At 36.1% G+C, this 15,681-nt stretch overlaps 1 protein-coding gene across 7 annotated transcripts in view; it reads left to right on the forward strand.

Annotated features, from left to right (window-relative positions):
* BIRC6 (baculoviral IAP repeat containing 6) overlaps window positions 1-15,681 on the forward strand; it is a 174,718-nt gene that overhangs the window by 45,849 nt on the left and 113,188 nt on the right. For 5 of the 7 annotated variants that reach the window (XM_084512715.1, XM_084512709.1, XM_084512713.1 and 2 more), the window contains exons 14-27: window positions 2,438-2,569; window positions 3,464-3,595; window positions 3,894-4,072; window positions 4,747-4,877; window positions 6,306-6,467; window positions 6,573-6,704; window positions 7,017-7,114; window positions 8,248-8,395; window positions 11,290-11,423; window positions 12,535-12,681; window positions 13,169-13,356; window positions 14,018-14,332; window positions 14,736-14,835; window positions 15,296-15,510. In XM_084512715.1, the coding sequence (XP_084368841.1) occupies window positions 2,438-2,569; window positions 3,464-3,595; window positions 3,894-4,072; window positions 4,747-4,877; window positions 6,306-6,467; window positions 6,573-6,704; window positions 7,017-7,114; window positions 8,248-8,395; window positions 11,290-11,423; window positions 12,535-12,681; window positions 13,169-13,356; window positions 14,018-14,332; window positions 14,736-14,835; window positions 15,296-15,510 (2,213 nt within the window). The remainder of the gene's footprint in view (window positions 1-2,437; window positions 2,570-3,463; window positions 3,596-3,893; window positions 4,073-4,746; window positions 4,878-6,305; window positions 6,468-6,572; window positions 6,705-7,016; window positions 7,115-8,247; window positions 8,396-11,289; window positions 11,424-12,534; window positions 12,682-13,168; window positions 13,357-14,017; window positions 14,333-14,735; window positions 14,836-15,295; window positions 15,511-15,681) is intronic. The other 2 variants (XM_084512710.1, XM_084512712.1) reach the window with 1 other exon arrangement.

Genomic DNA, 15,681 nt, shown 5'->3' on the forward strand with positions numbered 1-15,681 from the left:
AAAATAAATATGTTGTCAATTGTAATTCATTGTAGAAATCGATAGCTGAAACAAGCGTTGCTCTTTTTTAAATATACATGTATCTTAGCAAAAAAGCTAAAAGAGATTATTGTTCTGGCTCACTGAAGGAGATTATTCACTAGTGCCTCTTGGATGTGTAAGAGAAAATTGTGAGGCTCTTTTTGATTACGCTAGATAAGACCTGGTTTCCTTGGGAATTCTCTCGTCATCTGGCTTATTAACTAAGCTGTGTGAAGACTGCAATGTGATTTCATCTTATGTTCCTTGCAGCCTTGACAGTGTAGACCAAAGATATGAATGCTCTTGCCTTGGGAAGACTTCTAGCTGGACTCTGCATCTTACTAGCTCTCAGGGAACCTGTAAAGTGGTAGAATAAAGTGCAAAGTCACTTCTTTGCTGTGGAAGAGCTTGTGCCTCCATTGAGATTTTCCTGTGGTGAGAGTATTCATTGCATGTCCTCTTGCTCTGTCTGCTAAAGGCGGAAGGTATTTCTTTCATTGAGGCGTTAATTGGTGATCTTTATCTGGCCACCTCTTTCTGAAAAGCTTCCAGGAACTTCCAGTATTTCAGAGGACTCTTGCTGTCAGATATTATTGGCTGCTGGATATGAAATGTTTTGGGGAGAAGAGCAATCATGATAATACAAGCTCTTTTTTTCCCTTTTAATTGTAACGCTAAATAACAGCACCCCAGTTAAACAAGCGTAACAGACCTTTAAATTTTAAAAAGGAACATGGGCGTACCAAAAATCATTGACATGCTTTCTTAGAACTACTCACTCTGTAGCATCCCCCAGCATCTAACAAGAAAAAGGTGTTCTGGAGAGCCTCCTTATAGAAATACTATAAACTGGTATTTGTGCAAGAATAAAATACTCTAACATAGTGAACTTCTTGGAGAAAGTGTATTCTTTCAGTGTACAGGAAGGTTTAGCAGTTTTATTAGCAGGGCTAGCTGTGAGCACAGGACAACAGTCAGATGTTCTTGCTGCTTCTTCCTCCTTTTAATGCTTGACGTAATACCTACATTTAATATGTAGCAGTATTTTGTTTTATCAAAGCAAAAATTAGGACAGACAAACCATGTTGCCTTTCTGTATGGATCCCACTTTGCTTTCAGCATGAATTTTAGTATTCAGTCCATTTGGTCTTGGGTCTGCAGATCTGGGTGTTGAAATTAGTCTGACAATCTTCAACTCTGATGCAAAATGCTAAAGAATGGTGACTTTTTTTTCGTTTTAAGACTTGACAAAACTCTTCCAGAAATCAACACTTCACTTCCTTACATGGAGTGTAATGGAATTTGCTTTTCTCTCTAATGGGTATGGTAGAGAAAGCATGGAACAGGGGGCAGGGTATACATATGCAACCTGGAAAGGGCTGAGAGATGTGAGAGTGCCTGCAAGGCAACCTTTGCAAGGTCTCTCTCTCTTCTTGGTTGGGAAGCCCCAGCGAACCAACATCCTCTTAAGTATTACTATGTGATTGTTTCCTATCTTGCCTTCTGAAAAAGGGCCTTAATGACATTTGCCTTCTTTCCATGCCCTGTTGAGTGAAGTAACAGGGTTCTAGACAGGATTTCAATATAAGGAAAAGTAAACCTAGATGACTTATCTGTGCTGGATATTAACCAAAATGTCCTAATCACAGCAAAAAAAAGTAATATTCAGAATACTTTGATGGCTCTTGAAAATGCATGAAATATTCAGACTGAAGTTCAGTTAACTCCCATCTCTCCCCCCATAAGGAGAGAAAGGAACTGAATTGTTAAGGTAGTGAGACCTAAGGAGGATCAGTAGGGGGAGAAAATTTATTCAGTCATTTCTTGTATGACAAGACCCCTGGAGCCAGTTAACTGTGCAGTGTGTAATAACAAGAAGGCCAGAGGCATAATTCTTCCGGGTTGGAACTAATGGTTTTGATCTGCCACTTAATTCACTGTATATGTTTCTTGTTTATTTGCTTGCATGTCCTCTTCATCTATGATTCATGAGAACCATTTAATTGAAAAAAGAACTGTACTCAGATGTTATCAGAACAATATACTGATGCTCAGCGTGAAAAATGCAGTTATTTTCAGTTTAGTTTATCAAAATTTCACTACTGGAATCTAAGTACTTAAGGAGTAATCTGCAGTTGATTATTAGAAGAAAATAACTTGAGTGGTGTTCAAGCAAGTGGTTTACAGGTCATTCAAATAAAGATTTTGTTTGTTTGTTTGTTTGTTTTTAACTATTTACTGCAACTTCATTTGCAATCTTAATATGAAAATCACACCTTTGTGTATTTGTTGTTCTTCCATTAGCAGTAGCATTTTGGGTAGAAAGCTAATGCATTTGCAATTTAAGCTACTGCTTCTGCTTTTTTGTGAACCTGAAGCAATGCTGACAAATCTTACTAATGTTTTTGTTCTTCAGAAGCAGCGGTAGACAGACAGATCACATTTCCTTTATCTCCAGCTCATAATATTGAAACAGAGAGAAATGGAAAGCCAGGACCAGTTGAATTCAATGAAGAAATGCAGTATATGGATGTAGAGGAACCACAATGTAAGTTTTACTTAAATTGTTACAGTTTGTTTAAAATAGGAGCTTTTTAAAATTATTTTTCATTATATACTGGAATTTCTCCATAAAGATTTCTCAGCCATTTGAAACATACCCATTTCTCAGCCCTGCTCAATGTTGCCTCTCTCACTGGTCTGTTTGCTGTATGACTTGAAAGTCAAAAAAAATCACTGCTCTGGAGTTTTTTGGTGCTTCAAAGCAGTTTAGTATTTACTTGAATTGAGAAATAAAGTTGATTGATATGGTATCTTTCTATCTTACACTAATACCTGCAGTATTTTACATGGTTTTCTTATGTAGTTGTGACAGAAGTTTACTTTGTCTACCTGGCTTTTACAGAGATTGCTGTGGTAAACTCAGAAAATTATAAACAACTGGTAAAGAGTTCATAACCAATCATGTTAACTTTCAGTCATATCAGACTTACTATGCCTGTTTTTATTATCATTTTTATTAATGAGTGTTCTTCCACAAAATCTGCAAGAGATGCTCTGAAAGGTAGTCATATTGGATCTGACTGAGGAGAGCTACTGACTCTGAACAGGAAAATTCATAGTAGGAGTGAATCAGTTCCAGAACTAAGATTCCTTTTCTTGGTCCTTTCAGCAGTCTTTCATTACACTTTTTCCTTTTATGTCCAAGTCCTTCTCTGCATTTATATTATTTATGTAACATACCTGAAAGTGTTTCGAAAACTGTCAGTTAGCTCTACTGATCTCACTGGGAAAAGACTTCAAGTGAACCTAAAGTAGTTGTCAGTTTTTCAGTGTAGTTTGTTTAGTGATCAGTTTGACATTGTGTATTTTTAATGCAAAGGATGAGATTTTATAATTTAAGAATTCATATTTCAGGTCTGTATTACTCATGTTTTTAAAGGTCTTAGGTTGTGTCCATTTCTGGAGGAACATAAAGAAGATATACTCTGTGGTCCAGTATGGTTGGCTACTGGACTTGATCTGTCAGGACATGCCGGAATGTTGACACTAACGAGTCCAAAGCTTGTTAAAGGTAAAATAATTTATTATGCTAATCACATAGAGTATGCGTGACTGAAGTGCATCTCATACTTCTGTAGCTGGACTTCAGTTTGCACTTATCTTCACATTGACAAATTCTGCTATATAACACAATAGGTATTACAGTAATGAGTCACAATTTCAAACTGGTGTGAAAATACTGTAAGTAATGTAGTTGAGCTTTGCTTGTGTACACTATCTGTGAAATTGAAATCTGTTACAACTTGTCCTAGTAACCTATATAAGTTCTCCTCCCAACATCCCTCTTTCCTTTTCTTTTTTACTTCCAGGCATGGCTGGTGGCAAGTACCGCTCATTTTTAATTCATGTTAAAGCAGTGAATGACAGAGGAACAGAAGAAATCTGCAATGGTGGCATTAGACCAGTTGTTAGAATACCATCCCTAAAACCTCAGACTAACAAGGGCCATTCCCTTGCTTCCTTGTTGGCAAAAGTTGCGGCAGGCAAGGTACTGAATAGCCAAGACATCTGTGTTAAAGTTGTAGATTTGCTATGGCTTATGTCATCTGAAAACAAAACAGCTGTTAGGGGAGTTAAGATCCATGGAAAATTACTTTTTTTTTTTTTTTTTTTGAATTTACACTGTGTTAATGCTTTCAAGAATCAGAGTTCAACATCTTTAAATTTTCTTCTGTAAAAGTTCAGTTGAAAAGGTCTGTTCTGCCACATTCCTATCGTGAGCATATTTTTTAAAAAAAACTTCTGTTTTCTTGAGTGTTTTCAGTAACTGATAAACCTCTTCCTCTTGTGAGGATTTGTTTGTGTGTATTCTACTCTTGATTGTTGTAAGATTGGATGACACGATGTGCCTCTTGTGGAAATGATTAGAATGGTTAGAAAATAGCAAATTTAACAATGTTTGCAATTTCTGTTCTGTATTAAAACAATTCACAAACAAAAATAGCCCATTTAAGTACAATAATGTACAATACTACGTTCAAGCTCAAAAAATCTTGACTTTTATGTCTGTGCTGTTGCTAACAAGCAGTAAATATTTCAGTACTCAAACTGAGAGGTTTTACTGAGCTGTATGTGCTGTATTCTGAACAAGATACATAGTTGCAACAATCTAAAAACAGTGTGATTCCTGAAATCTGTATGTTTTTTCCCTTCAAACATCAGGAAAAACCGTCTAGCAAAATTGAAGCCAGTAATTCTTCAAGAAAATCAGATAATCTTAGAGGCTGCGATTTACTTCAAGAAGTCTCTGTAACAATTCGAAGATTTAAAAAAACTTCAATTTCAAAGGAAAGGTTAGTAGGTGGTTTTTAATTCTAAGGAATATTAGCTTCAGATACAGTCCTCATGAAATACTTAGTTCTCAAAATATCTCAGTTCAAATGACAACTTGAAACAGTGATTTATGAAATGCAGTTTATATTAGAAGTCCAGTAAGTCATGAGTTTGAGGGCACTGTGTGGTGCAAGTTATGATAGAAAAACAGATAATTAATTCTTAATACTGAGTCATTATTTGCCTGACTTGAAAGGTAAATGAAAGTAATACTAATTTTCTTAATAATTTAGATAAATGATTTAGACAGACCTAATTTTAAGTACCATGTTAGACTTTTTTAAGAAATATCTTTGCTTTTTATTTCTACGTTTTCTCATTTCTTTCAGCATATAGTGTATTATTTGTCAAAATGTTCAGAATCAAATTCAGTTATCAAATTATCACTCAAAAACTGTGTAAGGTCTCCATGGATTGGTATCACAGACCTAAATATGAATAGTGTAGTTTTTAGTCTGTATTACCAACTACCACACCACAATGGTGGCACTGGCTGTAATGTAAACAAAGAGGCTGCAAGGGCAGGGAAAAAAAAATAATTCTGTACAACTTCAGTTACTCTGTGTGGTTTAGAAAAGACTCTAAAATTTAATGAATTGTGTAAGAGCAAATTGACAAGATGAACAATAGTATTCCTTACGACCGGTTTGCGTTCACCAAAGAATTCCAGGAGTATTTCAGGATGAAACAGCTGAACTTCTAATGGTAGTGAAATTTCTTGCCATGGAATGCTTTAGAACATGGGGACAGGAGTATTGTAACAGAAAGGTTCAGGTAACCACAGATGAGTAAGCCTCTTGGCATTACTAATCTTCCAGTACAAAGTTGTGGTGAAGAACAAAATCAGCAGACAACTGAAAAATACAAGAACAACCAACACGGCTTCTTGTAAAGAAAAATCTTGTTTTACAAATCTGTACATGATCTAGGTGATTTCTAAAAGGTTTCTGACTTTCCAGAAAGCCTTTGGTGATGGATTTTGTCAGAGCTATGAAATAAGAGGAAGCCCTGCATAAAGTAGCAAGTCCTTTAATGCGGCAGGAAGTAAATATACGTGACTAGTTGCCAAAGAATGTTGTAGACTATGAAAATTTGCCTAGGTTTAGAAGTTACTATACAACTTAATAGGGGAAAAAATCAACCAAGGTTATTAAATATATACAGTAACCTAGGAAGCTCTCTGAGCAGAAGATAGGAATATCGGGAATGTGTGCAGGGAGGGTATCATATATGCATATGATGGTTTAGTCTCATCTAGGCATCTTTTTTATTTTGTTTTTGGTGTAGTGGCGTTTTTTTGCTGTTCTTAAAATGTCTTTCGAGTCTTATATTCTGTCTTAATGGAAGAATGGCCATATTGGATGATTTTGTTTTTATCCCTCCCTCAGAGTTCAGCGATGTGCCATGTTACAGTTCTCAGAATTCCACGAGAAGCTGCTCACTACTCTTTGCAAAAAGACAGATGATGGTCTGACCACAGAACATGCTCAGAGTCTTGTGCTAGATACACTTTGTTGGCTAGCAGGAGTGTATTCAAATGGACCTGGCAGGTAAGAGAAAAATTGTGTTTAAGTTAGTATAACTGTTGCTCAGTATCAGTTCTGTGTAAAAACAGTTTTATATGATAGCCTGATACATGCAACTTGTTTTTACAGCTCAAAGGAAGGAAATGACAGCTTGCTTTCTAAAACACGTAAATGTGTCTCTGATATAATACGTGTTTGTTTCTTTGAAGCTGGACGGAGCATAGCTCACAAGTGTGCACGGTTTCTTGCATTATGCATCAGGTGAGTGCCATTTCATTTAAGGTGCATGTATTTAAGGTGAATAAGTGCTTTTTCTAAATACATATTTAGGGGTTTTGCATGCAGTCTGAATCATGTATGTTTTTGTTATTGTTTAACATTAAACGTATGAACAAGCAGTTCTAGAAGATTTTCTGTTGAGGAAAAATCTGTTAGATTATGACTGCAAAGAACATCAATTTTTCAATGTCATCCAACAGTGAAGATGACAATCTCCACCTTCATTCAGCAGATCTCATATTTTGTTCTTACTTCATTAAACATTAAAGTGTCTGGCTATGTGTTTCTTTATAGCAATGGCAGGTGTGACCCAAGTCAGCAGGGGTTTGGATCTGTCCTTCTAAAAGCTTTACTTGACAACATGCCTCTTTTGCCTGCTGCTGCAACAGGTGGTATGTATACAATGTTTGTCATCATACAAGTAGACCGTATGTTTGTTTGGCATGTTTAGTTTTACTCCCTTGTGAAATAGGAATTACATAATTGTTCAGTTAGTACTAACAGCTTCTTGGAGTGGTCTGGTCAGGTGGTAGATGGTAGAATGTTAAGCAAATTAGCTTGCTTAGAGCACTAAGGTGCCAAAATTTTTAGGAGACTTCATGTAAGTTTTGCAAGGGTTTTCAAAGGTCTTTAGCAGCCACAAATTCTGATGGCATGAGTCTGTTACTTTGGAAGATTAGCTGATTTATTCCATGGAGTCTGGCTATCCAAGTAACGTCCAACTAGAGCAGTTTGTGTTATTTCTCCACAAAAGAGACACAGACTAAATTAAATTACTTCCTGATCTGTATTGTAGAGAACTGTTAGCACCTTACTGAAGCCTTTTGAATGCTTGCTAGAATAAGGAGATGACTTTAAAGACTTGTTTCTGGGGTAGTGAGGCCTGCTTTGTGTTTTTCACTGTATGTTGTTGAATTGCATCTGGCCTGGCATCACTAAAGAGTCTTGAAGGAAGACTATTTGCATTCCAAAATATTTACTCTGTTACTAAGGTAGAAACATTTAACATTCTGCTCTTGAGAGTATGGAGTGTGCAGTGGAAGGAGAAGTAGAGAAGAAGGCAGAGAACTGTGTTTTCACACAGAACTCCTGCGCTATGCTCCCAGAGTTATCTGTAAGGAGAAGTGCCTGCAACAAATACGGAATAAGGATACAGCAGCCACAAACAGAGGGAAGAGCTGAAGCTGGAACGAGGCTTGGCTCTGGAGGGACCAGAACCCATAACCTGACATCTCAAGTGTCAAGAGCATTTTGGTTGTTGGCTTTAGTAAAAGCAAAGGACAGAAGCAATGGAAGAAATATATGCAAAATTTTCTCTTGGGAACCTTAGTTTATTTAGTTATGAACAAGCCAATGAGAAGAGTACTTCTACAAACTAATAATTACAGCAATTAAAGTCCCTCTCAAACAAAACAAAACAAAAATACTTCATCTGTCACTTCCGTTGATGCTTTTTGAGCGTATGCTTTTTGAGCGGAATATTCACATCGTGTTTCACCTGAAATTAATTTTTGTTTTAATGCAGGATCAGTGTATTGGTATTTTGTGTTGCTGAATTATGTAAAGGATGAAGATTTGGCAGGGTGCAGTACAGCTTGCGCGTCATTGTTAACTGCCGTGTCCCGACAGCTGCAGGATCGCCTAACACCTATGGAAGCATTACTTCAAACAAGGTACAAAGGGTTGTGGTTGTTGTAAGCTTAATGAAGCCGAACATGCAAAGTGTCTAATGCCACACTCTGGCCTTTTGAAAAGGGTTGGCTGCTTAAAAGAAAACACATTTTCCAGTATTTGTTTGAGCAAGGATTGATTTCATATAGCTCTAGTTATCAGTTTGGACTGATGCAGGGGTAAAGGTGAATTAAATTGCTATCTTGCAATTTACAGTGCACTTCAAATCAATGGATAATGTACGTAATGTTTGAAGTTGAGCAATCCTTAAGTTAGTATTTAATTATTTTAATGTAAGGATTAAGAAAGTATGATCTCTTGAGTATGGGAGGGAATCACATACACTAAATAGTTTCCCTTCTGTGTAGTGCTACGTTGTAGACTACATGTAAGCTGACAATACACTTAAAGAATTGCTACTAAATGCCAGATTGCTACGTGTAAAGACCTGGGGTATTTACTGGGAATGGAGGTTCTTATTCTAAATTATATAGCCATGTAATTTCTGGTTATGATGTTGCATCTTTTACATGTTGTACTGATTAGCCACGTTAACTTTGGATTTATGTACTATATCTAAAGGAAATCTCTGGTGGTTCAGTTTTTCATCAGTTTCCAAAGCCATATTGTGATAATCTGAACATGCTGCTATTACACAGCTCTTTCATTTGTGATTTATGGGCAAAACTTATCCCCCAAGTCAAGCAGGATCCAAGGTAGAAGAGTTCTGGTAGATATTAGTTCAGAACCAGCAGATCAGATTAAAATTTTAGTAAGCTAAATTCTTGAGAGGGGCTGGTTTTTTTGTTTGTTTGTTTCTTTTGTTTTGTGTTTTGTGTTTTTTTTGTGTGTGTTTTTTTTTTTTCTTAAGACTATAAATACTTGATTAAAACTTGTTCTTAGGTGTTATACTTGGATCCTTATGTTCCCTACCACAGCTGTTTCCCTCTGCCTATGTCATCTCTCCTGCTGCAACTAAAGCCTGTTAATGGTTGTCCTGTCTGCCTTGATGACAAAGAACAGATTATTTACTTCTTAACAAATTTTGGATGTCTAGAGGATGTTTGTATCTTGATCTTTTTCTCCAGAACTGTTGTCATTCTTATAGCATTTCCTTGAGCTCTTTTCTTTGGTGCTTGTCTTCTGTGAACTGTGGTACACAAAATTGTAAACATTTTCCCAGGTGAGACCTCTGCTCTGACAGAATACTTAGCAAGCTTATCTTTGACAGAACTTAGTGCAGTACATTTGAATTTCGATCCTTTTCTGTAAAGCTCTTGTAATCTCTTTTTAGTTTTTATCACCTACAAACGTAATAAATCAAATTCTCTCCTTAAATCATTCAAGTAATTGGTGTTAATGGCAAGCTGACCTAATGTAGTGAGTTCTCAATTCTGAAATGTAAAACAGTGTGAAGGTGCCCTACTGAATTTTGTCTTTGAGCTTTTGCTTTTTTCTTGTCACCACTTGACTCTAGCATGTTTTCTTACTACAGCCAAAATGTCAGTCTTGCTAGATGTGCTTTATGTGTTGTTTTTAATACAGGCTTGCAAAGAGCAACTTAAATTCATCTAACGTGGTGTTCTTTGGCTAAATTTGTCATTTTAAGTCTGCTGTCTTGTAGGTGCTTATAAGTAATGTGTTTCAGTATATCTAGGGGAATATATATTAAATGGATTTATTTGTAATTCCTTGATTTTCTTTTCACTCTTTTTGAAGGTCAATAGCAATTATTGCCCTTTAGTAAAAACTTCATTTTCTGACTAGTTAGAGTCTTAGCATTGAGCCCAGCCAGCCTGGAATCATGTTAACACTCAGGGTCTAGAACCTATCCTACCCTATGCTGTCCTGCTGGTGTGGAAGTATTCATGTAATCAGTATCCTTCTGTGACTTCTGGATCAAAAAAGACATTTGGACTTTGCAGCCTTCTTAGCGTTATCAACTATTACCTTTCCTTGCCTGCCATACAAGAGAAACTTTTCTCAGGCAGGGGGAAAACACGGGAAGGAGAAACTTGTTGTCACTGCTGGTGTGTTTATGCAAATATTTCCAACTTGACAACTGGCAATAGCCAGAATGAATTACAGTCTTGTGTGTTTCTCATTTCTGTCCCTATAGAAAAAAGACCACATCTCTACTACTGCATAATAATTTGTCCCGATTTCCATTTTTTGCTCCTCTTTTCAGTTGTTTCTAGTAGGTACTGGTAAATAAAATAAAATAAAATGCCAATTTTGTTACTACTTTAGATTTTATTTTTTCTTGGCATATAGAAGCCTAATTGGTTTGCAACCATCTTGTTACCTGAGCTATTGTCTGTTTTTTTTTGTTTTTGTTTTGTTTTGTTTTTCTCTACAGTACTGCCAGAGTAAGAAGTAATGAGATTTCCTGCTGCTGAGATATTTAAAGTACTGGCAAGTGTTAATTGATATCACTAGCAGCATTTCCCCTTTTGTTCTAACTTCAGCTGGAAGAACAGGCTGAGTTGGAATTTGTTGTGCAGTTCTGGAAAACTTCATTTTTATTGACTTGAGATAAATGTCTGATTTACCACGTGCAGGCATGCATATTGCTGTGGCTAATTGTCTAAGTTTGTAATTCTAGTTTTCATGTCAGAGTGTGGTTATAGGTCATGTTTTCAGGACAGTATTAGATCTCCAAAACTAGTTAGTAACAGTGAGTTACTTAGCATCATAAGCTGTATGAAAAGGTCACCTAATAAGTGATTTTAGTGGAATATTAGTAAATGGGAATTATTAAGATAAATCAGTTGCATGAAGAGAGTGGTTTGCAATATAGTAAGTTCTGTGTGAACTACTTGGTCTTTTTCTGTAAATAATTTTATATAAAATTCTTATTCTTTAAATAGTGCTGTTTGTCTTATTCTGTTTGCAGATACGGATTATATAGTTCACCTTTTGATCCAGTTCTGTTTGATTTGGAAATAAGTGGCTCTTCTTGTAAAAATGTATACAACAGCAGTATTGGAGTACAATCAGATGAAATTGATTTGTCTGATGTTCTATCAGGTACATATGTTTAACAGTAACCCTTTTATGGAAAAATTAGTAACTCTCTCTTATTGTACTGATTATTTTAGATAAGATATGTTTTTATACTTTCACCGTGTTTTATAGCTGTACACAATGAAGTTCTTAAGAGATCTCATGAAGCAAGAGAATCTCTTACTTACTGCGGATCTCAGAACAAGAAAAATAAGCCTTTTTCTGGAATAGGTGTTTTTCTTTTCCTGTAGAAGAGTTAAGAAAAGGGAAGATATTAAACAGAAAGGCTGCCATCATTTACTGTGTCAGAGTCACCAAGGGAAGCATTTGTCACTTCTATTGAGCAGCTTGTCTGAGATCTCTGTTATTATTCATTTAGACTTGCAACCATCCCCTGACAGAGAAACATAAATGGATTTTTTCAGAACTTGGGAAGCTTCCAGATGGCTTCTTTCTACTTAAATATTACAGATTTAATTAGACGTTTTTCTGTTTCAGAGACATTAAAATGTCTTAAATATTCTTGTATCTGCCCTCTCAGGTTAGTTCATAAGTGAAATTTGAGGCCATGCAATGTCCTAAGAATAAGACGTTTTTTTACCTCTCAGGAAATTCTTTTCATAGCAAACACATTTCATCAATCATAGCGATTCCTTTCCTTTTCTTGTCCACCTTCTTCCCACCCCTCCCTCAATACTCCACTGTTAGTAGATTGAATAATACTCTAGATTTTATATTAACTTGGTGTATTATCCTCATCAGTCTGTTACTTTTTCTCTCTTCCTCCCATAATTTCAGTTTATTTTTGCAAAGTTAACTTTCTGCTAGCGTAGAAAGAAAAAAACACCAGTATATAATTTATTTCTGGCATTAAGAAAGTTACATTTTACACTGTGCTTTTGCTATTACATTTGATAATTGGACTTAAGACAGTCTGTTCAGATTTGGCAACATTGTCTGCTTAAAAATATGCTCCCATTTATATTGTGGATGTGATAGTGTTAAGGTGCTTGTTCCACAGCATGAAGTAATAAAAGCTATGGATTATATTTAGTTGTCCCTTTCTGCTCTTTTGGATTTGTAATGTCGTTACCAAGAAAATATTAGATAGTGCAGATACCTATTTCTCTTCCAGGAAATGGGAAAATAAGTAGCTGTGCAGCTGCTGAAGGTAGTTTTACCTCCCTTACGGGGCTTCTGGAAGTTGAACCTCTGCACTTTACCTGCGTTTCAACAAGTGATGGAACTAGAATAGAAAGGGACGATGCAAGTACGTTTACTGGTATATACAATTTTTCATTTTTTCTACTTAGTATAATTCCATAATGTGATAATTTTAATTGGACATAATGAGCAATGTATGTCAAATGGATTTGTCTGAAGTATTGAAATATTTTTGAAATAATTTATGTCAATTTCTTCATAGAATTTAACAAACTAGATTTCAAATTTATGAATTGGGATGAATTTGTTTCTGTCAGTGAGTGAGTATAATCTACACACATGCATGTTCACCTTGCAGCCTATTGTGGCGACAACATTCCAGGGCTCTCTATAATGAAAATGTTGCACGTATACTGAATGTGTATAATCTATGAACCATATGCTTTGTAATTCAAGACGATAATACTTTGTTGCAAAAGGTCGATAAACGTGATACTTACCTTGTTTTTACATTGCTCTTAACAATTAAGGAAATAAAGGTGGTTTTTATCATTTCTGTTCTACATACATGTTTTTTTCTCTGTTTTTTATTTGTTTCATGCCAGTGAGTACCTTTGGGGTTACCCCAGCAGTTGGTGGTCTCTCATCTGGAACGGTTGGGGAAGCCTCGACAGCACTGAGTTCGGCAGCCCAGGTAGCTTTGCAGTCTCTCTCTCATGCAATGGCCTCAGCCGAGCAACAGCTCCAGGTGCTGCAAGAGAAACAGCAGCAGCTTTTGAAGCTTCAGCAACAGGTTGGAGGCTACTTGGCTATTTTTTAATGCTGTCTCTAAACTTCAAAAGCTGAGGAAAATAGTTGCAGAGCTAGTCACTTTTTTTTTCTTTTTCTCTTTTTTTTTTTTTCTTTTTTTCTTATTTTTCCTCTTTTTCCATAGTGTATTTGAGGAATGAGCAGCTCTGGACTGAACATCCACACTCATTAAGCAAAGTGATGAGTCTCCCATGCTGCTTCAGTCTTTCAGACTTGTTTTTTGTATATTTTGAGGGTGGGTGGGGAATTTGTTATCAAAACTAAATCTTAATACATAAGAGCATCGATTTGTGAAACTGAGAAAGACCACTGAAATGAAAAGCAGAATTGCAGATTTGGGGAAATAAATGATAAACCTATTATTAGCATGCGGTTCATGTTGACAATGTGACTGTGGTGTTCAGATTTTATTATTATTATTATTTGATTACTCCAGATAACTAATTACTTGTGTTCCTCAGCAAGGGAGGTGAAGTTGAATACAGTTTTATTTTTCAGCTTGTAGTAGGTAGCTAGCATGCCGATATTGAAGGTGTGGAAATTAAATCTAGCTCATAATGCAAACTGAACTTGTATTTCAATACTACTCCTGTGTTCACAACCAGAATTGTTTGCTACATTCACTGTTTCCATTTTTCCCACAGAAAGCTAAGCTGGAAGCAAAACTGCATCAGACAACAGCAGCGGCAGCGGCGGCAGCATCAGCAGTTGGTCCTGTTCACAACTCTGTGCCTTCTAATCCAGTAGCAGCCCCAGGGTTCTTCATTCATCCTTCAGATGTCATTCCACCAACACCAAAAACAACTCCTCTTTTCATGACTCCTCCCTTGACTCCACCTAATGAGGCAGTTTCTGCTGTTATTAGTGCAGAGCTTGCTCAGCTTTTCCCTGGTTCAGTTATTGATCCCCCAACAGTAAACCTCGCTGCACATAACAAAAACACAAGCAAGACTAGAACGGTAATTATTTTCATTTGCTTTTTATAGAAATGTGGTGATATTAGCCATTTATTTAATTTGTACTTGAGTGTCAGTAAATCTGTTTATTTGGGTGAGGTGTGAAAACTATATAACTGACTTTAGACAGTATGAAAAGAAAGAGTTTCTGAAAGTGAGGCAAGGTTATCACTCAAATGGTTTCTTTAAATTTGAACTAGCTTAACTGTATAATGAGCTATAAATACTTTAAACCTGGTAGTTAATGTATTTTGATGGTGCATGGTCAAATATAAATGTAGTATATATGTTGTCAGAAATTGGACATCTTTAAATCTTGAGGTTTTCCTAGAGTTTCTTCTAAAGAATAGGTTATTGTAAATGCGTAGATTTTTTAATAACTTATTGTTGTTTTTCCCCTTCTCAGAATCCACTTGGATCTGGTCTTGCTCTTGCAATATCTCATGCTTCACATTTTCTTCAACCTCCACCTCATCAGTCAATTATTATAGAGCGAATGCATTCAGGTAAATAAATAAATAAATAAAAATCTAATAATAATTTTGACAAATTTTCTAAGTTAAATATTTTTCAGTGAGTTTCACTTGGCTTTCTAAAGAAAAGATGTGTTTGAGTTTGGATTTCTATTACATCCAGAAGTTTAAGCCCCAGCTTCAGCGATGTTCACCAAGTTTGAAAAATCTTTGGGGAGGAGGGAGAGGTGTACAGAGGGGACAGTGTATGTTGGGTCCCCAGACAGAGCACAGATTCTGAAGTAATGTAGAAAAGACTTAACAGTGTACATTAATTTGAACCCCAAATTTTCTTTTCAATGGGTGAAAACTGTGCTGAGAGATTTTGAAACTACAGCTATTTCAAACCTGAAATAACCACTGTTTTGACGATATAGAAACAGCAATTTTGTTGTTTGAGGAGTAATATTTCTCACTGATTAATGTGCACTGGTATCCTGTCCTTCTTCCCTAGGAGCAAGAAGATTTGTGACTTTAGATTTTGGAAGACCTATATTACTGACGGATGTATTGATTCCCACGTGTGGAGATTTGGCTTCTTTGTCAATTGACATCTGGACTTTAGGAGAAGAAGTGGATGGAAGGCGGCTGGTAGTGGCTACTGACATTAGCACACACTCACTTATTTTACATGACTTGTTGCCCCCACCAGTTTGCAGGTTTATGAAGGTAAGAGGAGATGGACTGTACACTGTCTCATTTAAACTCTTGATTTTCGTTACTTTGTAAACTTCCTTTGAAGTTCTCTTCAGATCAAACTTCAGCTGCCTACACGTGAATTCTTGATTTAGTGTATATTTTGCCTGTTTTGATACAATTGAATTACAATACTGTTGTATT

The sequence above is a fragment of the Aythya ferina genome (assembly GCF_964211825.1).
Source record: "Aythya ferina genome assembly, chromosome: 3".
Classification (NCBI taxonomy): Eukaryota; Metazoa; Chordata; class Aves; order Anseriformes; family Anatidae; genus Aythya; species Aythya ferina.